The following is a 25,767-nucleotide window of genomic DNA, read 5'->3' as shown; positions in this document are numbered from 1 at the left end:
TAGATGAAGACCTATACTTAATTGGCATTTGGGCCGATTGATGAAAACCTATACATGATGCGTATTTAGGCAAAAAGAGCATAATGCAGAGATGGGTGACATAACTTTTCAAATCTAACCCCATAATGGGAAAAACTGACATTAACAACATTTGTATATGACTGTGATGACTTTAAGAATATATAATCATGGCTATTCTCTGGGTGATGCTTGCAATATTGGTGGAATTAAAATAAATCCAAAATAAATCCCCTTGTGGATCACATATCACCAAGTGATGCTTTAACTATGGTCGCTCTGAATGAAAATGTTATTTGTATGGAATCAAAGATGACTAGTGATAAATAGACAACTTATGACACTTTCAGTTGACCACCCTGAGAACTTCCTGAATCTCTCATTGTCAGACATCCACAATGTCACAGCATTACAGTATCAGAGATTTTGGATGGATGTAAAGGAATGGGTTTAGTTATCAGATGACAGGGGGTAAATATTACTGCCAATGTTTCACTTGCTTGCTACCTATTCATTCACAACCAACCTGAGGATAAACTACTGAAAAAGTCGCAGTGACTATTCCAACCTGAGTAAATAGCCTAGTAGGCATCCCCCAGCATAAGAGAAACATGAAGACACTTCCCAAGAGAAACTGAAGGATGCCAAGTTCTTTATGTGATTTAATGAAAGTTGCATCCTACCAGAAGTTTCGGTTAGCAAAACTATACCAGGATGTACTCCCTTAGCTATGTCACAAGCAAAGGGGATACTCAGTGTACAAAGGAACCCCCACAGTGGCAAAGATTTCCACAAAAATCAAAGTAAAATTCCTCCTGGTCAGTAAAAACTATCAGACTAAAAATATAGCTTGCCGCTTATGTTTTCAATGGAGAAGTTGTCAATGTTTGCCCTCAAAATCCTAAATACTGTAAGCTAATAGCTACAGGGTAACTTATTGCCTGTTAATACAGTCTTAAAAGAAAAAACTACTGCAAGCTTCCAAAGGTAAATGAAAACCACCGAAAGATGAGCACTGCTATGTGCAAATCCATTCAGTCATAACCCATGGCCAAGTAGGTTTACGAAATTTTAAAAATGGTGTCAATACTGATGCCATGTAGCCTAAACAAAGTAGGCATCTGCCTTTGTCTCTGCTAACACAAAATGCTCAATAATGTCAATTTGAAATCAATTGCAGTCCCAACTCTTTATGTACTCCCAAAACTGAACCGATTTAAGATACAGTACTTACCTCTTCAAGTGATATACGACAAAATCGAGTGAAATATCATGGAACTAAGTATAAGTGGACCCTGACTGCAATGACGCGCGATACACACCACAACACTCGCGACAATGACTAGGGAGCAAAGAAAGAAAGCCACCCACTTCAGGTGGCGGGGGAAAACTCACCTGACAGAATGATGAAAGAGTTTTCGTCTATAGAGGTAACCCAGCACTCGGCTAAACATGCCTTTCAGGAAGATAAACATGAGAAAAATAAGAGGTTTATTCATAGTATAAACTTTCCACTTCATAAACTGAGACTTGACAAAAGAAGTGTTGCTATCCTTAGAGTTAATACTGTGATTGGTACTGTTGATAACGGAGCTGCGTTAGTACCCACTGACGAAGTCGATTCGCTGACGGGAGCACCCAGAAGGAACTGATTTTTTGTGTTGGGACATCCAAACCAAAAGGGTGCCGATAAGGCTGGGGATTTGGGTTTCACTTTCATGCGTAGATCATCAAATTCCCAGAATATTTTCCCTTTAAAGAAGTACGTTGTACCTGTAAAAAGAAAAGTTTCATATATAAGATAATCACATCCTGTAAGTTAAGCATCGATAAATCACATAAGTAAAATGATAAAGGCTATTGTATAACGAAAATACGGAATGGAAAGGACTTTGTTCCCGTGTATACAAAAATAATTGTTCATACCTCTTTTAATTATTTAATCCAGGAACAGACAGAATGTTGTTATATTGAAAGTTACTCAATGTTCGGAGCCTTTAACATTTCCATGAGTATTATGAAGGATTTTTATTTCCTGGCTCTTTTCTGAAACTAAAACCAATAGGTGATGATTGCGATTATGTAAATACTCGTACAGCGGCCAATATGCAATGGAACTTCTAACTCCTCATTTCAGGTAATTTCGGATACGTTTCTACTCAAAACCTCAAATCCAAACTCAAGAATGAAATAAATCAGCATGGCAGGCTCACAAGCATATGTTCACAGGAAAGGAGGAAGGGAGAATAAGAAAATGATTGGAGACTTAATGAACAAGGGCGTCTTGTGAAGGGAAAAAAACGAAGATCATCTCAGGGCACTTAGCGGGCAAGAAGAGATGAATGTGCATAGTTAAAGACAACGGGAGAGAGAGAGAGAGAGAAAAGGGCAGGGCATAATGAAACTTTACGGTAAATTTTGGCTAATTTGCAAATTAATTTATCTTAGAATAAAGATGTAAATACACAGAAGCATTTGAAGAGAATGCAATCCTGAAGAGATTTAGATTTACGTGATGTGAACAGTAAAAGGGGTTAGTGTATGTTGGAGGATGCTTTTGGAAGTCACTGTTGAGGATGTAAGGAGGAAAATTAAAAGGTTGATAAAGGGAAATGTGGTGAAGTTAATAGAATAACAAGTGAGTTATTGTCTGAAAAAGAAAAAGTTTCCACAGGAGTGTCGGTTAGGGCTATGATTAAGAGAGTAAGAACTGACAGGGGAAAAGATTATGGGTTTAGAAAGCAATGTTGTGTGCAGTTTGAGAATAAAATGAAAGAGTTGTATATGGCATAAGAGAACCTCTGTGAAGGGTGCTGAGGATGTATGGAGTGGGAAGTATTTTGTTGAGATTAGATGGATTTTATGAAAAAATGTATGTTTACAAAAACACGATGCATATATATATATATGTATATATATACACAAACATATATATATATATATATATATATATATATATATATATATATATATATATATATATATATATATATATATATATATATATATATATATATATATATATATATATATATATACACACACACACACACTGTCTGTAACTTATAACAAATAAACAAGTATTGAAATGAGGGCAGGTAATTAAAGAACTAAATTTCCACCACCACTTTACTTAAGTCGGACATGAATGTGCGTTAGTATCTCACCTAACTGTATAAGAAACAATAAGAAAAAGCACTACAGGGGGAGGTGGACAGTAAGAAATGCAATGCTGTAAATACACATGAAAAATACTAAGAGCAGACAACTCTGAGAAACTGCAGAGAAAATATAAAAAAAAGTGAGCACATGTTGCATTAAAACAATAGGAGGTAAATAAACAACTGACAGCTAATTTACAAAGAAGGGAAATAAAGCTCCATGCAAGAAGTCTGAATAACAGCTTTATAACAGAGTGACAAAAATTAATGTCTTCAGAATAACAACAACAAACAGTAATACAGTAAGATCCCCACTAAACCTTGATCTTATGTAGCCATCATGACAATACTACAAAAAAATAATTGGAAATCATGTTTTGACAAAGTGGGAGCTGAATGAAGTTTCAAATACACAGCAATATTATTAAAAGTTACACTATTAGAACAGTAGTCTTTGGGACATGCAGAAGCAGTGCAAGCAAGGGAATTAAAAATTACGCAAAGAACATAGCTGGCCTACAGTTTTGCTAATGATTCATGCTACATTATCTTTTGGACTAGATGCCAAACTCGTCTTGGGGAAGGTAAAAACAAATAAATTATAGTTCTTACAAACAAAGAGGGCAGATTGGGAGACCATGAGCACTGGAATCACTAAGGGGAAAAAAAACCCGAAAAATGAGACCTGGACAAATCAACCAGAACAGAGATGAGGATGTTACAGAAAAATTTCATTGTTGAAAAACTTTTTTAATCTCTGTCAATTATCTGTCAATTTTACCTAGGAAATGACCTGAGTACAAAAATTTATTTAAAAGTGCACTTGGCACAGACGAGTGGCGGGAAATTGAAAGGCAAGCATTTAATGCGCAGGCCTGCTTCCTAAGCTGGCTTATTGAAGAGAAATTTTTACAGTGCTTCACACTCCAGGGTTTTCCGCACTGCGAGCACACTCCCGATTTAAGTATACCCAAATTTCCCTTAAGGATACTCGCAGGAACTCGTAAGATACCATAAAAATGGTTGAGGTGTGGTTACGGACAGTGGAGAATGGCAGTGGTATAAATTACAGATAATATGAAAGAGAAGTCAGATGACCCAAGAAAGGAAGAGATTGTGTAGGAATTGTAAGCAAAAACCAAAAATATCCAGAATATATACTGGATGTATGAACAATCAGGAGCATACTTAAAGAGTTGAAAGGTCCGTTCTATCAACAAATCAACAGAGAAGGCAAGAACTTCATAATCTACCATACAAGTGAATGATATGGAGTCATTCAATGTGATGGTGTCGCATTCATTTGAGTCAGAAGAAATTAATTCCTCTGTTAGGCAGGTGATATAAATAGTGCGTTAAATTTTGAGAATAGCAGAATCAGACAACAGTGGAAGTCAAGAGAATAATCTCAGCCAACTATCACCAGGAAATTAAATTGTTAGTAAAGTTTTTGTTGCAGTGTGCAAAGACTATTTCCGAAACAAGAGCACAATATATGTTGCAGTAAGGGATTTATAACAAGTCTTGGAAGTATCACTGAACAACATGGTTTTAAAGATGAGAAAACAATAGCGGTTATAGGCTGCATGTTCATCCGCGTCAAGCATCAAGGCTCAGTTGATTTCAAGCAGGCCTGCAACGGCATAGAGTTTGAACTAAAAGGAAATATTGTTTATATTAAGAAGACACTGCCAAGCCAAACATGAGATTGAAAATATTACTAAAAAACGAACTTACCATTGAATTTGAAAGCTGAATCAATATTGTAAGGAACACCACTCCACATTACCATATCCCTGGGATAATCAAGCTCAACATTTTGGACAGTTTCATCAAACCTAAGGGAAGGAAAAAAATATGAAAGATAAATCGTGTTGGCTGGATGACTGCCGTATTTCTACTTCATAATCTATCAGATATTTACAAGATACATCTAGGAACGAGGTAAAAACAATTAAAACACGCATCGTTCCATATTTAGCAACGCAACAAAACACCATTTTAAAAGACGTTCACGCCAATTTATTCTCACCTCCAGTACATTGACTCGGCAAAGAAGTAAGTTCTCCCATTATGGCCCCACACAAAAGCTGCATCAATTTTCTTGAGATCCTCAGGTAATCCAAGTTCTGTCAGAGGCTTGCTTTCTAGTAGTAAATGGTTGCCTTGACATACGTAGTAACGATCACCTGCAACATTTATACACAATTTTTGAGGCACTATATCGGATAAATTATATAAGACCAACGTATCCACCTACAACACAATAATGAATAAAATATCTACCACCATGAACACCCACTCCTTATGATAAGTATTGTATTACGAAAACGACTTGAGACAGAACTGGTAACAATCATAAGTATGAAAACGTTTCGTGGAAGACTATCTTACCTACGAAGAATACAATGTTGGCATCATGTGGTCTTTCATAAACGGCGTCTATATGCGTAATATTCTTGGGGAGCATGGTCCAAAATCTATTTATTTCTGCAGGGTAGTTAGGACGAAGAACGCCAGCAGAGTTGAGTCTCCAAAAATACTGCCAAAAAAATTGGTGAAAGTGGCATATTGCAATTATTCTAAAGAGCCAGTATTTCTCAATTAATGAAGTTTACAATCTAGGAGCAGCACAGTTTTGATATGTCGGATGTCACCCTATAAAAATGCACTCAACTAGTTTTATGATAACATTGATAGTTTTTGAAACATTAAGCAGTGTAATTCTTATTTTGATACAGTTACTGTTTAGCAAAACTTCATTATATCTGAGAATATAGTTAACAATCTCTGCGCAACACATTACATGAAAATATAATTTTCACATTAAGAACACAGAAGAATGAATAACTTAAAACACCTGCAAACAACAAAAGACTTTACATGCAATCAATCATTTAACATCACAAGGCAAAAGGTTGTTGAAGACATTAACACTCCTCATAAAATAGTAGTTAGTAACAGATTTTTTCAAAATAAAATTCAAAGGTCAGCCCCCTTTGACCTTCTAATACTCACTTTTCCTTTGAAAATATAAACCTCTCGCCTTATCACTGATATAGCATCGAAGTCGGTATCACAGGTGTCTGGTTTGCCAGTATTCTTTGGAGGCAGCACAGGCTTCTTGGTGGGAGATTTTGTAGGAGGTTGTGTGGGCTTGGGAGGCGGTGTTGGAGGGACATTTCCCTTCCAGTTTTCATCAATGCCTGGAATTCAAACCACAGGTAGTTTATTCCGTATGTACAAATGCAAGTCAGATGAGTCAATGATCATTAAAAAAAAACTGCAATTCCCCACCCATTCCAGTTTTGGATTTCTTATCGAAACTCACCATACAGTTCCTGGATTCCTCGAACATCATCTTCAGGTAAGTGGAAAGTCGAGGGAAATTTAATGAGGTAAGGACTCATGAGAGCCCCTTCAACATCTGAATGATAAAGGCCCAAAGCGTGGCCTAATTCATGCGCTGCTGTAATAAATAAACTAACGTGGTCCCACGCTGTAATGAGAAAAAACATGAAAAAAGTTACCGCCATGAAATAGTTGTTTTCAAAATGTCAAATAACTATCGTAAATTATTATTAATAATAAAAACAATCTCAACATTTCACAGGCTAGCATATTAAACGTCCAGCGCAGGCAACTATGTTTTCATCAGCGTACTTTAATGTAACTTCGGACGGCACTGCATCACATACCTGACATTCAACGATTATGAATCACAGATGAGACAATCTGTAAGTATACCTTTCTTTTCCCATCATTCATGTCGTGATAAATTAAGTAGTGATAGGCGTCAGACCTACATTCCCACACTTTTCTTAGCAATTACTAAGCAAGCACAGTAATCTTCAATATTATCAAGGTTTTATTTTCATAATGATCAATCTGTGGAACACCATTCGTTTGGCTACTCGAAATAATCCATAATCCTATGCTGTCAGCATCAAAGAGTATTCTGCACAAAATACAATTCTCACATTGCTCTGTTTTCAGTTTTACTGCATATATTTCCTAATTTAACCTTCGCCAAACACATCCAACTACATAACTTGATCTTTCCTTGCTTCTTGGTTTATCAGAAACAAATATCGCATTCCATGAAATTACAGCAATTTCAGTCTTAAATGAGACAAGAACCACAAACTCACTTTTAAAGCGCATACAAGAAAGCTACAGTGTAAAAGTGTAATAGACACTTTTACACTCCGGCTTTCTTATACGCTGTTCAATTTCCTCTAGGAACTATCAGCTCCTTTTTAAAAACGTGGCCAAATCTCAGTTTGACTTGATTACATAAATTTGAACTAATGAAATTTGCATCTTTCCAAAGTGCCTGCACTACCAGGTCCTAAACAGTAAATGTTGCCTACAGTTAATCTGTGAGGAGCAGTCAAAAATAGTTGCTATGCTCGCCTCTTAAATCCAGAGAAGTTAACCCTCTTCACCACTGATTCCTTTATCTTATAACGTTAAGTTTTACCTCATAATTACAATGGCTACTGAACTTTATAACAAGGAAATCGATCTTATGCAACACCACTCACTGTCGGTTGAATCTTTATGCTGAACCCACATTTCTTCGTCATCGAAGTGCATATCACCACCAATGCCATGCCCAGGGTAGAAGGCATGGGCCAGTGTCCTTCCTTGTCCGTCGAAAGGGTATCCATCACCATGATAACCCCTGCAGTTAAAAGTAAATACAGGTGACCAGCAAAGTCAGATGCGGATCCTTTGGAACGAGAGTATGGTTTGCTGATTGTTTTAAACTTCATGTGCAAGACACAGTGCTACAAAACAGATAATTTCTATTATGATCACTGGGACAGATGAAGCCAGTTACACTAAAATAATGATAGATTGTTTACGCACATTGGAAATGAATGTAATAAACCATTTATTGCTATGAAAAGTCTTTACAAGTCTCAGGGCAAAGCTCTCGACAATCCAGATGAATACCTTGGAACTCACGTTTTAAAATCAACGATGATATCTGCTTTCTCTGGGTTATTCTCCAGTTCTAGGAACACCAAACGAGACGCCCTGCCCCATACCTGAAAATAGAAAATTGCGGCTGCAAAAAGAAAGGGAGGAACCAGTTACGTCTGTTCTTGAATTAAGTTCTGACCACTCTAAGGCTGTTGTGTCTCCAACCACGTGGGTATGCAACTAATGCAAATTCTATGGTCACTATTGTGTCAGTGCAATCCGTGAGTGAATTAGTACATTCCCCTTCTGAGAGAATGGAATGCATATGTCTGACATCTGCAAGTCTATACAGATTGCAATAATAAACTACCATGTATTTTCGATGTAGATTTTTATCAAATGGACTGAGCGAGCAAAGTCTTCCACAACTGACATTCCAGTGAAGACACAGGGAATTTTAAATTGATACCTTTCAGAATTTCAGTGTAGATGACACCTTAGGCAAATAAACCCCATGGCCACTAAATGCCATGAAAGTATCGCTATGTATCTGATAAAATGCTATCTAAAAATCTACTAACAGCCAAGCACGAAAAGAGAAGCATCAAAATCTTCCCAAACACCACGCCTTGCTCCTCGTCAACAGGTACCTCACTTAATCAGAAAATTTTCCCTGAACTCTCTTCCTTTTTCAACTTACATAAATTCTGATTATGCAAGGTGTACACTGGATATTAATATTTTGATAAACAACTAACAATATAAGCAAATCTATCGATGAATTATTAAATTTCTAATCGAAAAATATTTCCTATATAAACCACATACGTTATACACATCGTTAACAACACGAGTAAATGCATGTTTGGCATCAGTCATGTTAAAATTAGAACTCTGATCGGAAACATAAACAAATTTGCATTGCGACCTCATATTCTCACTCACTCAAGCAAGATCATCACTAACACATGTTTTAGAAACTAAAACAACATGTAAATAAACAAACACATGAACGTAATATGTACCTGCATACATTCATACATTCATACACACATACATATATATATATATATATATATATATATATATATATATATATATATATATATATATATATATATATATATATATATATATATATATATCTTACCTCTGTAGCTAATCTGATCTCTCGCTGAATCTCCCATCGGGTGAGGTGACCCGGTCTCCCAGTTCTCTCTCGAATTTGGGTTGGATACGTCCGAATCCTGAAACAAAAAATAACAAGTGGTTAATTTAAATTGTAAAATTGCTAAATCCTAATCATTTATCAAGAAGATATAAATTACCAACGAAGCCTTCTAAGCGTGAAAGAGACATAGTTCTTGCATCAAATGTGACCTGAAAAATGTTTCGAATTCCACGTTGTTTCGTATGTGCAATAAAAGAATGTGTTAAAGCCTAACGCACTAGTGTCAGTATGATATCATATTTACGGCTTGATTACGACCTAGCATAGAGAGCAGGCGGTGCTTTACGCAGAGAGAATTGGCACTCATTAATTCACCCACACCTCTACCCTCACTTATCCAACGAACAAGAATCCCAAAGACCAAAATAAGGGCTCACAGTCATTTAGCCATTATCCTTAATTTCTATGCATGACCCAGCGCTAAAGTGGTAGATATCAAAAAAGACAAAAGAGACATGTGGCAAGAGGCAAGCCACTGTAAAGAAAAGTCAAAAGCTCCCTGATTTTATTACAAAATCCCATTCTTCCCATTAACGTAAATCAGTTCACTTCAGGAGCCTAATGCTTCAAAAAAGCGCGCGCACACACACAAAGAGGGAGAGTTTCATTACTGCCTTATAAATGGTTAGTTTACTGAAGGCGTGGTGTCAGAAAACGATACATGAACATTTATTGGGAGTGCCCTAAAGGGTTGAGTCACGCAGTACAGCAACCCCTGTAGAACGCCGTTGAAAGAGCGGGTGTTTCAAGTTAATTATCTCTAGTCGTTCCAATTTTGAAGTTCTGACATTTTACATGCTAATATGGCTTAACTAGGAGGTATTCAACAGTGCTTGAGATAGTAATAAGATCTTACACAGCAGTATTAAATTGATTTAATTTCTAAGAAAACAAATAAGGCTGAATGAAAATAGATTTGCATACGCTTAAATTGGTTCGTCAGTTCTTTCAAGTTGTCCAGACTAATCTCCGACTGCTACCTTACATAGACAGCTTCAGTGTATAGTCTCCTTTCTCTTAACGCAAGCGCGCCCCTATCGTTGAAAAAGGCGCTTTTGTCTCACAATTCGCTCAAAATCTCTGGCGTTTGGACAAACAGCAGCTGTGCAGAATGCCCGGCGAATTCCCCTCTTTTTTCCTCCCTGACCTTCTCCAGTTACAGTCATTCTTTAGACCGTTCTTATCCCGACAGAGTTCTTCTGACGACGGTTGCTGCTCGTGGCCTTTCTAAGTCCAAACAAAATCACGGCAGCTGACCGACCGACTTCGTGACTAATGAAACACAAAGCAAACTTGACACGAGTCCTAACAGATATGAGCATCAACATCTGTTAAACTCTCTAAACATCATCTATTATTAAAGGAGCTTTGGAAAGCCCTCCCATCCTCAGTATTCCCTGAGTTATATAGGATCTTTTGCCTCATTCGGGATGAGATCTCACTTTCATTTGCCCCTCTCTATTTTTCTTTTAACAGTAATCAAGTATTCGGAGTAGAAGTGATGCACACTGCAGAAGCAGTTTCAGGTAATAAAGGTCTATATTTTACAAATAATTTGGAAAAATGTAGAAACTAATTTCGATACAAAATCAACTAATATAACTACTGATTAAATAAAGAAATTTTTCAATGTGATTAATTTCGTATATGTATGTATGTATGCGTGTGTGTATGTATATATATATATATATATATATATATATATATATATATATATATATGTGTGTGTGTGTGTGTGTGTGTGTGTGTGTGTGTATGTGTGTGTGTGTTAAGTCTTCCAGGTCCCAGCGGGTCGTTTGGGATGACGGTACTGGCCCAACGCCCTTCTTCACCGGGGTACATCATACACTGAAAGGCTAGCAGAGGCTCAATAAGATTTAATGGAATTAACTTAAGGAGTCCCGGCTCACTCGGAAATTGAAATCAGGACTTTTGGCTGGTGAAACAAACGTATTAACCAATGAACTATGATTATAATATATATATATATATATATATATATATATATATATATATATATATATATATATATATATTATATATATTTATACATTATACATATATGTATATATATATAGATTTATATATATATATATATATATATATATATATATATATATATATATATATATATATATATTTTATATACACACACGCTAATGAACCCGTGTCTTTTCCTTTGATGTATGTGCATAAACAGAGTCCCCTTGACAGTTTTGACTACCTTTCACTTTGACTTGACTATATTCTGCTGCATCTGAGTACCTTATCGGTCATGTCAACTCTACATGCCACTAACTTAAAGTCAGTCTTAACAATGGCGCGATAAATTCATCATCCTGCCGTCGTTAGCAAGTCGCAGATTACAACCTGCTGGGACTATGCAGAGTCGCTGAGAGAGAGAGAGAGAGAGAGAGAGAGAGAGAGAGAGAGAGAGAGAGAGAGAGAGAGAGAGAGATTCCACGTTTACTTCACAATTGCAGAATGAACAGCCTTCGCATTTCATTCTGTACGGATCCTATTATATCTTTGTGATCTGCTTCTATACCGCTGGGAGTCTGCCACAAAACCTAGCTGCGTTATCACTGCAAGGCTGTCAATTAGCAGTTTTATGCCTCCGCTTTATTCCATGTATCTTTTCGATGCATGAAATAAAGCGATATAAGACATTTTCTTAGATTTTACTGTTTCCAGTCACGTGGCTACCGTATGAATAATGAGCAGTTCTCTGAAGTTTCTGTATTATGTTTTTATCTTCACAAACTGCAATACCCATTTTCAATTATGAAGAAACGTTGGGTTTAACTAAACTTCCGTAACTGTCATTCTATCCCAGATACGCGAGGTTTTGCATGCGGTCTTTACTCTGTAGTATGAACAAAACAGCTGCATCCACTTCCGGCGCTCACAACAAGCGCAGATTTGAGGATCCTTCGCCAGACTATGTAAAACCTCTTTCAGAGCAAGCCATGATTAGTTTTAGGCCAAGTCTTCTCTGAATAAGAAATGTTCATTTGTATTCCAATTATCTGCTATATACTTTCACTTCACAGGTAACAGCTCTCTTCGATGTTATATTTTATCAAATTTCTTTCCCTCCGAATAAGGTTTTATAACGATCCTGAAGAAGCCCTATACCACAGTTAGCTGGCATCTAATCTAGCAATCAATCAAGCTTCATACCGCCAATATACTGAGAGTGAGAGTGAAGAACACGAATATCTTGTCACAATGCGATAATTATTGCTTTTTAAATTAGCAAATACAAAAGAGAAAAAGTTACGTTCCACTTTTTAAGTTGGAAGATTTACTAACTTAATATTCATAGTAATATTTAAAAGAGAGAGAGAGAGAGAGAGAGAGGATACATATTTAAGAAGGAGAGAGAGAAAATGCGCGCGTAAGCGTTCGGATTCAAACCCACGTGCATCAAAGTGAGGCTCGTAAGCGTATAGCAATATTAATGATGAGGAGCACTACTTAAATCTCCTCTCCCCAACCCTCCTTCAACCCTCCCTCAAGTCCCAACACTCATCCCTTCAACTTAGATCCTACTGACACACCCCCTTCAAGGAGTGGCACAGAGAGAGAGAGAGAGAGAGAGAGAGAGAGAGAGAGAGAGAGAGAGAGAGGGTTCGTATCACACTATTTCACACAAAGAAATGAACATGGCGCAACGTAACCAAAACTTATTACCCGGCTCAAACTAGTCTACCTTTCTTAAGGTAAGGAAAAGGTTGGAGTTCATAAGTGCAAGCATTTTTCATTCTTCTGATTTGCAAGCAAGTTATTATTATTGTTACTATCACCAAAGTATAAATAATTCATGCGGTCACAAAAATGACAACATAGCATTAAATGCTTTCAAGACCAATAAAACTGCTCAAAGATGGCGCGAGTTTTCTTGGTGCAAAAATCAGCAGCAGTCCGGACAGAAAACCATAGGCACTTGACGCAACTATGCGCACGGTTAAAGGTCATTAGATGAGCTCACTCTCCACATTCTCTGTGCTATGGCATCTTGAGAGAGAGAGAGAGAGAGAGAGAGAGAGAGAGAGACTGTATTTCATTGTCATTATAAGAAGCAGACAAAAGTCCATTACATACGTGCATCAACCGACCAATTAACGTGGAATCCAATACAAACCGATCAAAATAGCCTTTATGGAGTTTGCTTACAATTTCGAAACTTCAGAAGTTCAAGACGGGAATCAAATACAGATTCTATGATCTTGGGACCAAAACGATTGCGATCGAAGCATTTTGAGACTTGATGGAAAGAATGCGTTTCTCTTCACAGATCACAACATGAACTTGATTACGTTCGAATAAAAGAAGTCTTGAAACAATCAATCCGTAGTTACTGCAGTCTCTGAGGAATCGCTTAAAAGCAAATGAAACTTTAGAGTGGAATAGTTGAGGAGGAGATGATGAATTTGTTTTCTACATTTACACGAACCTGCACATAGTGACTGTTGTCTTGTTTTTCACTACAGTCAAACCTTATTAAGGGAAGCGGCATAATATATATATATATATATATATATATATATATATATATATATATATATATATATATATATATATATATATATATATATATATTAAACAGGAGCGTTTTAGGGACGTTACACTAAACCCCATAAAACCTTTGTTGATCTGAGCAATGAGTTGTGCACCTGATGGTAAATCGACTAAAGTGGGTTAGCAGCAAAGCTAGAGAGGGTCGCTGGGCTAACAACCTTATTGCAAAAGATTTGCTGTGGACCGCAATGGTAAGCATTTTCTGTTTGCCTATTCCTCCGTACGCAAGGCAAGTGACGTAGGCGCAATTTTTCCTAAGCACGCCCAAAGCCTGTTCCCGTCAAAACATTCCAATGAACTTTGGATCCTCGTCGAGAAACGTAAGTGACGATTGATCACTTGATCTGACAAAATGATTTGACACTTCAATGAGCATGAGGAACACATTTCGAATTTCTTTAACAATTCAACTGTTGAACCCTATTCATAACATGGGTAAAAAATGTGAAAACCTCGGTTCAGATATCTGTCAAAAGATCAAATGCCCATTAAATAAAGAATGGAACTCTGTGTTGCAATAGGAGAGATGCTTATTCTGCGCAGCATTTAATGAAAGAGAGCATTTATGTAAGAGCTAGCTTCCATTTACAACGGGGAGAGAGGAGTTGCGAACAGGGCATGAGGATGAAGACGAAATCAACTGTTTGCCAGCAAAAGCTGCTCCGTTAATAAATATGAGGGCAACAAGAGAATGGAAAGACAAAGAAAGAACACAAGACTAAAGGGACGATGCACAAGAGTGGGCAAAGAACACACACACACACACATACACACCTGCAACAACTGCGCCACTGCTTTCTAATGAGGTCAGGTCTCGGAATGCAAGACATTGCTAGTTATAACAAAACATGCTTTGCTTACGCTATAGCATTACGCCACCGTACAAACAAAGGCACTCACGTAGAAATAAAAGCGCTGATCTTTGTGGGACGCAATTTCCTATCATTAGAATATAAACCCATAGTTGAAAGCTAATTGGCAATTTGATTTGGGAGACACTAAATATTAAAGCGACAGAACAAGACGGCAACATCATAAATAAGGACATAGGACACTACTTGCTCACAGTATCAAGGCACACAACAAAAGGAATTCTAGTGCTCTCTTCGCTTGGCCTTAAATCCTCGACAGTGATAATCATGATTATTTATTTTGCTTTATTCCTACGCAGTGGCATCATTTCAGATTTTTTCTTTCGGGGGGAGGGGCAAAGGTTTAGAATTTATGGTATGGTGGGGTGGCGAGCGAAGCGAGCCCTATCAGCCGGGACAGAGAAATATTTGGAAATTTTTGCGCATTTCGGAGCATTTGGAAGCCATATAAGAGTTGTATTGAGTTAATAAAGCAGCAAACAGGTGTTATTATTATTATTATTATCATTTCAAAGGCTAGGGGGCGACCAAGTGTTGGGGGAGGGGGTCAGTGTCTAGAGGGCGAAAGCGCGGCCACCTGCCCCCCCCCCGCGCCAAATGACGCCCCTGTTCCTACGAAGGCAGAAACCCACTTTCATCTGGGACCAAATACCAAGTAGCGTGAAGCAAACAAAAGTACGCTGTTTAGCCTGAATCATCTTCAGCAACGTATCTAGTCCATGGTAATTATATACTCACTGAAATTATAACATTTTCCCTCGCAGCAACACAGTATCCGTGCAGTGATTGGACAGCTTCTTTCAGCTTGAATTCATAAGTATGTCGTTAGGATTTTCTTATGAAAATACTAAATCTCTACAGTACTGCTTAATATAGACATCTTTTTCAGTGACCTACAAACAACTCCGTATCATTTAACATCGATGACTGGGTTTTTATCGTTTTGTTTTTTTAACTAACAATCACTGGCTCTCCATGGGTTTGAAGGAAAATGAAAATTTGCTATAACTTTACATGTGAAACCGATTACTCGTTCTATTTTGAATTGAAATTTGAAAGGATGATTGACAACATGAACTGCCAGACTGACAACCAAATCAGAAGGATTTCGACTGGTGATGAACTACTCATCGCTTTTCTGATAACAAAGCAAAATCTTGAAATAGATTTTTAATACAATGTTATATTATACCAGCCCTAATTAAATACATGCAATATGAACAACTGATTTGTTCAGTTTAATTTTAATACAAAATCATTTTAACTGATCATAAAAGTAAATAGCGAAGACTAATGGAAACAAAACAATTAAGAGTTTTCCTTCCTTATACGGTATTACACACACACACACACACACATATATACACATATATACATATATTCTCAACACCAAAATGAACATCATCAATATAAAAATGTAGATGAAACTTACGTTTACTGTCGACTGCATTCAATGAAATGTATCAAACTGTATTAAATTATGTGTCACGAGGACATTTTCCATTCAAATTCTCCAGGTAACTTACCAGTCATCCTTCAGAGTAGGGTGTGCCTCCCATTCACCCAGAATACACCCACAGCCCGTAATTTCATGACTGGTTCATCTTCCGAATTAGTTTCTCTAGTTCTCACATAGTTATGTTAGTTGTGACATACCAGTTTATTTATTCTATTATGGTCATTTCTTGGCCACCTAATGGTGCATATGTTCATGTCATTTACAAGCACTCATACTTGTACTTTATACACAGTTATATATATATATATATATATATATATATATATATATATATATATATATATATATATATATATATATATATATATATATATATATATAGTTATTTATATATATATATATATATATATATATATATATATATATATATATATAATATATATATATATATATATATGTATATATATTTATATATATATATATATATATATATATATATATATATATATATATATATATGTATGTGTATTATTCCTATATACACAAGCATCAATCCACAAATGCTTAGGAAGTATCCACTTACATATGTGAGTACGCACAATAAAATGCACAAGACTGCAAGTATCTTCAGAGGAGGGTCAGTATTTACTTCAGTCTTTCAAGCTACAAACAAAAATAAAATTAGTGTTTCATATCGACGTCGATCCTGAAGGAAGACGCAGGTCGAAAGTTCCATTTCTTTGTCAGCAGGGCAAGGTTGTTAAATAAATCATTCATCACGGGCTCAGACGGTACCATGTGATTTTGAGATATCTGTATTCTCTGTCAGTTCCTACCCAGGATAAATATTCTGGGCATTTTTACTCCTGCCAATCACTTCTGGTAATGGGGTGAATCCGAATCGCTATCAACCTGGCAGGTTTCATCGTTTTTTTCCATAGATGGATAGACTTTTCTTTGGAAGCTTGCTTACCAAATTCCATATTAAGGTGAGTTCATACTGAATAATAATAATAATAATAATAATAATAATAATAATAATAATAATAATAATAATAATAATTGTTCTAAAGGGTCCATAATCCTCTAGAACATTTATGAACTTTCGTGATAGAGAGTTTTTCTGCCAAATAATAATAATATCACCTTTATCATTTTAATAAAATTTCTGGTGCAAAATAAAATATTTTAGCGCCGTCTGTGCCTCAGTTAATTACATTTTGACAGTCTTCAGCCATGCTGTGCCTGAAATCTGAACTCATCATGGACCTCAAGAGAAATACAGTACTTTCCATTCTGTGCACTTGTATAATGCAAAGGTATCCGAACGTGCGTTTTGCACGATGCAAGCACTCTAATAAGAGTGTGGTGTTCTTACGAGGCAACTGTTGACAATAATGTCGTCAGCTGGTTGTAATCGTCCTGATAGTATTCAAAGGCATCTAATCTCCACATGATCATTAGTTTATATGAAACATTTTTCATGACGAGTGTCTATTTTAGTCTGTCTCATAAAGTCGCATCACCGTATAAGGAATGTCATATCTAAATTTTCAGTGACCGTCAAATTCTTATTCCCCGGTGCTTCCATCCATAAGTCTTTGCTGAATGAGACCTGCTATGGTTTACAGAACACTGGGGTAATTTTGTTGTCCGTGTCAATGCTTCTACGGCACCTCTCTGGAACATATTTTTTTGCTTGTTTCTACTGCTACAGGTTGAAATGACATTAAATCTCATGATCGCTCATTCAGGTGGCATAAACTTATTAACACAAGAACACCATACTCATTAATATGTTGACAATTTTTTTTCAAACATTTTTGTTCCACTTGAGTAATTTTTTTTTCTAACTTATTTTAGGAAGTTCGTCATACTGGGAAACCAGTGCACTTCAATACAATCACTTACGGTGAAGTAGCATTTCATAACAACCTATGCAGTTCAAATGAAACACATTTTCAAAGGATACAAACCACAAAATATTAGTCAAGAGTTTATTGATATCAATATAATATAAGCAGAGCGACACATACAATTTTCTAAAGAAAATTCGGCATCGCTCTATATAACACAGTACAAAAAAATACATTTTAAAGAAGTCAATATATATATACACACATTATATATATATATATATATATATATATATATATATATATATATATATATATATATAATACATACACATATATAATATATATAATATATATACTGTAAATTAAACTCACACACGGTATCTACACTTACAAATATTATTTTAATACAAATAAAAAACAAATTGGAGGACATAGGTCCATACCTATGTATGATGTGGGCAGTTATACATAGCACAGAAATACACAAACTCCAAAGAATATGATAACGTGACAATAATTGCGGAATCGTCGAAAACACGACTAAAAATAATAGCATTTAATATATAGTACCTAGGTGCATTTACGCCAAGGAATCATCCGAATGGTCCAAAGTCTATTTGCCTAACATAAACCATCTTTAAAAATACACTGTACAGTTCAGCACGTTATATTATCCGACAAAAAAATATTCAGTACTAAAATATATTCAAAACTGCATAACAATACTAACTTAGAGAGAGAGAGAGAGAGAGAGAGAGAGAGAGAGAGAGAGAGAGAGAGAGAGAGAGAGAGAGAGAGAATGGGCCAAGCCACTCTAACCACTTGTTTCTCTCATCAACTCGGGACACACCCTAAAACCATCTTTTCTTGAAAAAAAAGTAGTTTGTCAGAAGGGATCATGCTTATCAAAATTTTGTCTGAACATAATTTAAAGCCATCAGTGTTTGTCTAAATAACGTTACATAGAAACCAATGGCCTGATTCTTTATTGCTGAGCTTGCTCTTTGGACTTTTTACATCTGACAAGTAGAGCCTAGAAAGACAATAGTGACAAACAGAAATATTTTGAACTTGATACTTCACGTCCCTTCTCTCTTTATCTCCTGTGGTTATTATCCACGAAATGAAAATTAATACGCACTCGATGCAAGAAGAAAACTGAAACATTATGCCCTGTGCTACTATTGGTAAGCCGAAGACCTACATTCTTCCCCCCCCTCTGAAAATTTTGAAATGGGCTCTAAAAAAGTCTAGTAACAAAAATATTCTAAACTGACTCAATTTTACACAAGTCACCTACATTCTTCCCCCAAAAGAAAATAAACGAAGCTCTGAAAATTTGGAAATGGGCTCTAAAAATAGTCTAAGTAACAAAATATTCTAAACTGACTCAATTTACACAAGTCAAGACGAAAACAGATGAAGGACGATTGTACAGCTTACTCTCCACTGAACACCAAAGAAAGAAAAAACACGATGTTATACCACAAGCGAGGATTCTGAGAGCGCAGTCTTCTACACAGCGTCGACGACTATCCAGTTACACAGCGAATTGAAAAAGGCGCCCAGGTTCTTCGAAACCTATCCTCCAACCCGTCCCCCTTTCCACAAGACCTCACAGCCTCACGGAGCCAATGTGGGCCAAACTAAAAGCATCCCCAAACTGGTCCTTGGAAGGGGATCAAACGAACGCACGAACATGTACACTTAAAACGAGTTCTGGGGTCATATAAGCCCCTCCATTTTTTCTCTTTACGGCTTATCAATTCTGAGTCAAATATTCTATATAAGGTAGAAAGATATAGACATGTATATGTCGAATAAGTGAACAAAACTATTTTAGCCATATATAATAATTTATATACAGTATATTCGTATTGTATTCATGCATGTGGTTTTGTAATAGACTTGTCGAAAATCAAGATTAACACCTGACAGACATCAGTCAGATAGGAGAGTAAATACATTTCCACTGTAAAGTTTTACACCAGGATCTTTCTCCCGTGGAACTGGAGATGGCAACAAGGGGATAAGACAGAAAGGCCGGAGAAGTTAGAGACGGTAATAGGAGAAAGGGAAGAGAAAGGGGCCAACAAGGAAGATGGTACGTGTAAGTAGAAAAGAAGACGGGGATGGGGGATATTGGGGGACCAAGGAGCAAGAGAGGGTGAAGAAGAGAGGGGCACACAGACCACCACTTGTTATGGCATAAAGACACCCTTTAGTTCTTTAACTCCTCTTTTACCCGATTGGCGGGGCGGCAGGTTGGTTGGCTGGAGGATCGGGTCCTCTGCCTGTGTTTGTGGTTGGGAGGGAGGGAACGGAGGGTTGGGCGGGGTGGGGTGGGGGTTTACGGGACGCTGGGCCATGATCCGGGGGCCTCTTCAATCATGGCATGCATGGGGTTTGAATTATTTGGGCATGAGCAATGAGTCAGTTATGCACTCGTTTGCTGTTGTAGGCAGAATGCAGTGATTTGCTCAAGCACTGACTCACTGAAATGTCGAACGCACCGAAGGCATGACTGCCGAGAATGAGATGATCACTTCTGTGTCCTTCTACACTGGTAATCGAATACGGCGTACTCGTTCCCGCTACGTGATACACTGTTACACTGAAGTAAATACTTTTCATGAGGTGTTCTGTGAGGTAATTTCGTTCATCTAACAATCCTAGTCTAAAAACCTACAACAATAACATTAATAATGATAAATTTTAGTTATAAATGTAAGACTCATACAATTTACAATAACGCTGCTTTCAACAATAATGTTTATAGGACAATTCCTTAAGCACGTGATAAAAAACTCAAACATAGAAACTTGAGAGAGAGAGAATCAAAGGTGCTTAGAAAACACTGAACCTCAAGAAGCAGAAGTAGCGGAGAGAAGAGGTTGAGATTGCTGAAGAGTTTTGGGGCATTGAAGAAGAAAGGCTGTATTTCATGAGTCATCTCCAGACCAGATATTTCAAAGCCAGAGAAAGAAAGAGCACACACGTCACTGTTCTCGAATATACAAAAACCATTTTGTGTTTATACAGTATTTGCATAAGAAAATAATGATGATTTTACAAACTTTCACACATCAAAGTACAAAGTAAACAAGGCACTGATATCTTTTGCAATAAAACAATATTACATATGTATTTAAACTTTTGGGAAGGTGATGGCAATGTCTCATTCAGTGTAATTGTAATTATTTATTATATCATTATAAAGGAAAAGTAACAAATGAATCAACTCTGCCAACTCCTGGAGCCAGGAACTGTCAGCAAGACGTCTCAAGATCTCAATAAGTGTCAATAGTATCATTTAGCTCTTCACACTTTCTCATAATATTAGTCATCTGAAGGGTAGCAGTCACGCGGACATTGCGCAGGATAAAAACATGACCAAAATTACCGTGAACAGTGACGTTGATCACGTGATCGCCGAAAGTTGACAAGCATAACGCCGTCATCTCTTCGTCCATGACTGCGCCCGAGTGCCTGTCTCCGATGACGACGTATCTCTGACGGGGCTGAAGAAGAAGAAGACGTGGAGGACGATGATTTGCTGTCAGTGGGGTCACTCACTCAAGGAGGTTGTGATGGAAGGGCAGCACATCACATCCAAGTTGAGTGAGTCATCCAACACTGCCATACTCTCTCTCACAGTTCACTCATCCATCTACTAACGTCCCCTCCTCCTCCTCACCTAGGAGGAGCAAGACAGAGAAAGTAGGGTGGGAGGGAGAAGGGGGATAATACACCATTCCCCCTCCTCTTAACCAATATCCTATTTCTCTCTCTCTCTCTCTCTCTCTCTCTCTCTGTACACTACGTTCTTTTGGAAGCTTTTGCCGTTGTCTTGTTAACTCTGTGAACAATCACTAACATTTTCTGATTTTCTTACCCGGATTTCAAGTAAAACCCAATTTTGTTTACCTTCATGAAAACCGCTGCCATTTCTGGTTTTCTCACCCGCATTCAAAGAGAGGCCCCATTTAGTTTAATTATTTTAAAAGTTTCTTTAAACACAACATGTATTTTGCAAACACGACTATATCTAGATAAATCTAACGTTTTCTTATCACTAATATTACAATAAACAAACTTCTTTCATGATGATAAGGTCACATTTAAGCCATTTTTACTTAAATCAGAAAAAACTAGATGCTTGCAATCTAATGTTAAATAATTCACGATTTTATTATATTTATGTTACCATAATAATAGAGAGAGAGAGAGAGACCCAAGCATCTCTCAAACGCGTACACATACACAGGAACTCAACACTAACAACACAAACACTGCATCTTTGAAAACAAGCTTTCTGTTGAGGTCTGAAGGCGCCTCTCCCAAGTCCTAATTATATTTGCAACATCACGCGTTGATTTTCTCGTCTTTCCCTGCAATGTTTTAACATCTGACAATAGACCGTACTCTAATGGCCTTTCCAACTTGAGTGTATGATGTGCGACGTGAGGAATGTACCTTTTAGTCTAAAAAGAAAATGAGGTCCCTATCAGAGAATACGGTAACCGTTGGCCTGGGCTGTTCAGAACAACGGTGCCTCTATCAGCGCGAGTGGCCCCACTTCGCTGGATATCATAACCAGAGATGTTTTTCTTATTTCATTAATAGCCATGACGAAACCAATTCAAATCCTCAGGAACTATGCTCCATTATTTGTGCTGTGCTCAGCTTAGTAAATTACAAAAACAATCTGTCACGCAATACGTCCTTAACATTAGGCGATTTTTCGTCCTGAAATTAAATAAATAAAAAGACAAATTCCTCAACACCATATCAATGGCAATGTTGTAGCGAGAGAGGGAGGTGAGGGCATGGGATACAAGGGTGTTACTGGGGACAGGGCACCATGGGATGGAGTGAGTTGTGACATCACATCCGGTAGAAGGGGAGATAGAGAAGGCAGGCGATGGCGGGAGGGAGAGACCTCTCCGTACCACTAATTTGAACTTGAATGCAGAGCGCTGGTTTCAACAAATATAGAGAATGCTAATTTTAATAGACTAAACGCAGTCATACACAAAACACGTTGCCTGTAAACAATATGAGAATTGGAACTGAAAGATAAATATTATTACTAGAATTATTGTTCAGAATCTGATATAGAAAAACTTCTAAAACCAAACGCAAGAGCCCTAGCCAAACCTTCTGCATCCTTACAAGACACAGAGGGGCAGAGAAAAGGAATAAGGAAGACAATAACGAAAACTTGGCCAATAAACATGTGACGATGACGCACAACTAGCAACATACAATAAGCCATTAGATTGATGAGTCTTTTAAGCATCCAAGGTAGGTGTGCCTCCGCATGCAAGGTCGGAGATATTACATTACATCACAAGCACTCTTTATTCCTCCACATAAAAATGTAGCTATGGTTCTGGGTGCTGGTCATGACAATTAGTAAACCAAGCTGAGGGAAATCGCGGGCGGAATTTTGAGGGTACTGTACTCATACTTAGAGGGGACAATCCGTCCAATTTTTATATGCTTGAAAGCACCAGGACCTTTCAACAGACAGACAAGAAATTTCATAAGAATATCTAGACACTAAATAATCGAGGGAATATCACTTCTGAGAGAGAGAGAGAGAGAGAGAGAGAGAGAGAGAGAGAGAGCTCTGAAATTGACTTCTTTCAAATCAAAATAAGGAACGGAAGTTGCTGGAAATAAAACCATCAGAGATAAGTTTGAAAAAATAAAAATGAAAACTCAAATAACTACCTGTTGAGAGTCTAAGGATATGGCATTCCATTCTTCATTTATTGACAGCCTATGAGGGGATCGATTTTAGGAACAAGCCAATACAATATTTAAAAGTTTTTTTTTTAAGCATTAAAATGCCAGCAGCAAAAGTTACAGCGCAGATAATGACTTGCAAAGTTCCAAATTCATCAAATCTCTCATAAAGATTAAGCGTAGTAACAAAAACTACAGTTATAAAGAAAGCAAAGAATTTACTGAAGAACGAAAAGGCTGACATAATTTGTTAAAAACACAGACCCACTAACCCACTCAATAAAGGGGCCAGATTATTACAGCGTCAGTGGAAGCGTTCAGTTTGCGTGCGTCCCACTTCAGCTGAGGTAACCCGGGGTTGTGGCCTATTCTCTTTTAGGTGGCTCAGCGAAAGAGGACCACGAAGAAAGACACAAGAAGCCCAGTGTAATGAAGGGCAGGCCACGTACGACAACAAATCATTTTCATCTTTAATTTTCCTACAACTGACTAACACAATCAATAAAAATGACAGAGCACTACTATTCTTAGTAGGTACCGTCACCAGATCTTGAATAATGTGCTTCGTAGTTGTGAAACTTACTGTGCAGTTTCCGTATCCCTGCTGCTAGATTACATCTAATAAATGAATTTTTTCTTATTCAAGATGATCAAAGACTGCCACAACAATGAAAATCAATTCCTCCTCCCCCCCCCCTCTCTCTCTCTCTCTCTCTTTCAAGTGTTAAAAGTAATTATGGGCAGTCCACTGAGTATGAAGTACGAAAAAACATCGAACAATTATTAAAACCATCTATCAATTGCATCATCCAAAACCCCTTTTTAATATGCAAATTACTTCGAAATAGAGGACACGAAGTATATATAAAAAAGGCACCACCTGCTCCAACATCAATGGCTCCCAACCCCACCCCGAACCTCAACTTCCTCCTCCGTCTAGAGTTCAAGGGATCTCACGGGGAACTCAGGCACCATGAAAGGTAAATGAATAGTAAAACATGTGAAAGAAATCAAGAAAACAGAAAAAATATTTTCAATTATCGAGGTATAATACATATAAAACACCGAAGGCTGTTTTCGAAATTTACTTACAGCAAGAAAGTTAAATCAAGTGCAACAGATGAATTCATGGGCTTATTATTTTTGAATAATTACTTTCGGTAATTAGAATAAAATATTATGATGCAATATCATCAAAAGTATTTTTTACATGAAAGACAGAACTCGCTGCCAGACACTGATGCTCTTTTGCCAAACATCTGCAGTAAACAATGAAGCTCTTCCCCAGGTTTCCGTATAGCGTCGTCTGGTATTAATGATCGGACCAAACCCATCTCCATAACGCGGAAACATATAATCACATCTACACAAACACACACACACACACACCGAACCATAAAAAACAACCCCCTTCACGTCGCGAGGATCTTCAGGCGCTTCCTTACTCGGGAGAAGACCCAACGGATTCTGGATCTGCCATGCAGAGAGCCTCTCTGTTCTTGTGTACCCTAACAAATGAGTCTAACAAACCGCTCAAACGGATGAGTCTCGAGCTCTCCCCGCCCCCTCCCTTTTTTTATTCTGTACACTGATGTTGCCGAGGAATGAAAGCAGCCATGACGATGGTGATGACGAAAATTTCCGCTGGTTTTCCATTTCCTTCGAGTGCTGCTACATCACCACCAAGGATTTTCCTGTGGATTTTCACATCCTTCGCAAACACAGGACGAGGTTGGTATGTCAAACGAGGTTTACGTCATAACGATTGACCACTGTGCCGTTGCTGGGAGAACAGGAAAATGCAAGAGCAAGGTGCCTGCTACATCCACCCATACATACCCTTCCGTTTTAAACTATTACTTTGGAGTGATTCAGCTACCCCCGTCCCTTAATCTCA

The 25,767-nt window shown here is 37.4% G+C and overlaps 1 protein-coding gene across 1 annotated transcript in view; it reads right to left on the bottom strand.

The window, feature by feature from the left end:
• Positions 1–1,497: 1,497 nt before the first annotated feature.
• Positions 1,498–25,767, bottom strand: part of LOC136832183 (matrix metalloproteinase-25-like) — a 584,911-nt gene continuing 560,641 nt past the window's right edge. Inside the window, 9 exon segments of the mRNA XM_067092945.1 lie at positions 1,498–1,791; positions 4,917–5,017; positions 5,212–5,368; positions 5,574–5,721; positions 6,198–6,385; positions 6,511–6,678; positions 7,727–7,866; positions 8,154–8,236; positions 9,262–9,358. Coding sequence (XP_066949046.1) covers positions 1,535–1,791; positions 4,917–5,017; positions 5,212–5,368; positions 5,574–5,721; positions 6,198–6,385; positions 6,511–6,678; positions 7,727–7,866; positions 8,154–8,236; positions 9,262–9,358 — 1,339 coding nt within the window. The 3' untranslated portion in view covers positions 1,498–1,534.

The sequence above is a fragment of the Macrobrachium rosenbergii genome, chromosome 49, assembly GCF_040412425.1.
Source record: "Macrobrachium rosenbergii isolate ZJJX-2024 chromosome 49, ASM4041242v1, whole genome shotgun sequence".
In the NCBI taxonomy this organism is placed as follows: Eukaryota; Metazoa; Arthropoda; class Malacostraca; order Decapoda; family Palaemonidae; genus Macrobrachium; species Macrobrachium rosenbergii.
Note: the sequence above shows the minus strand (reverse complement) of the source record. Positions and strands in the feature narration are given on the sequence as shown.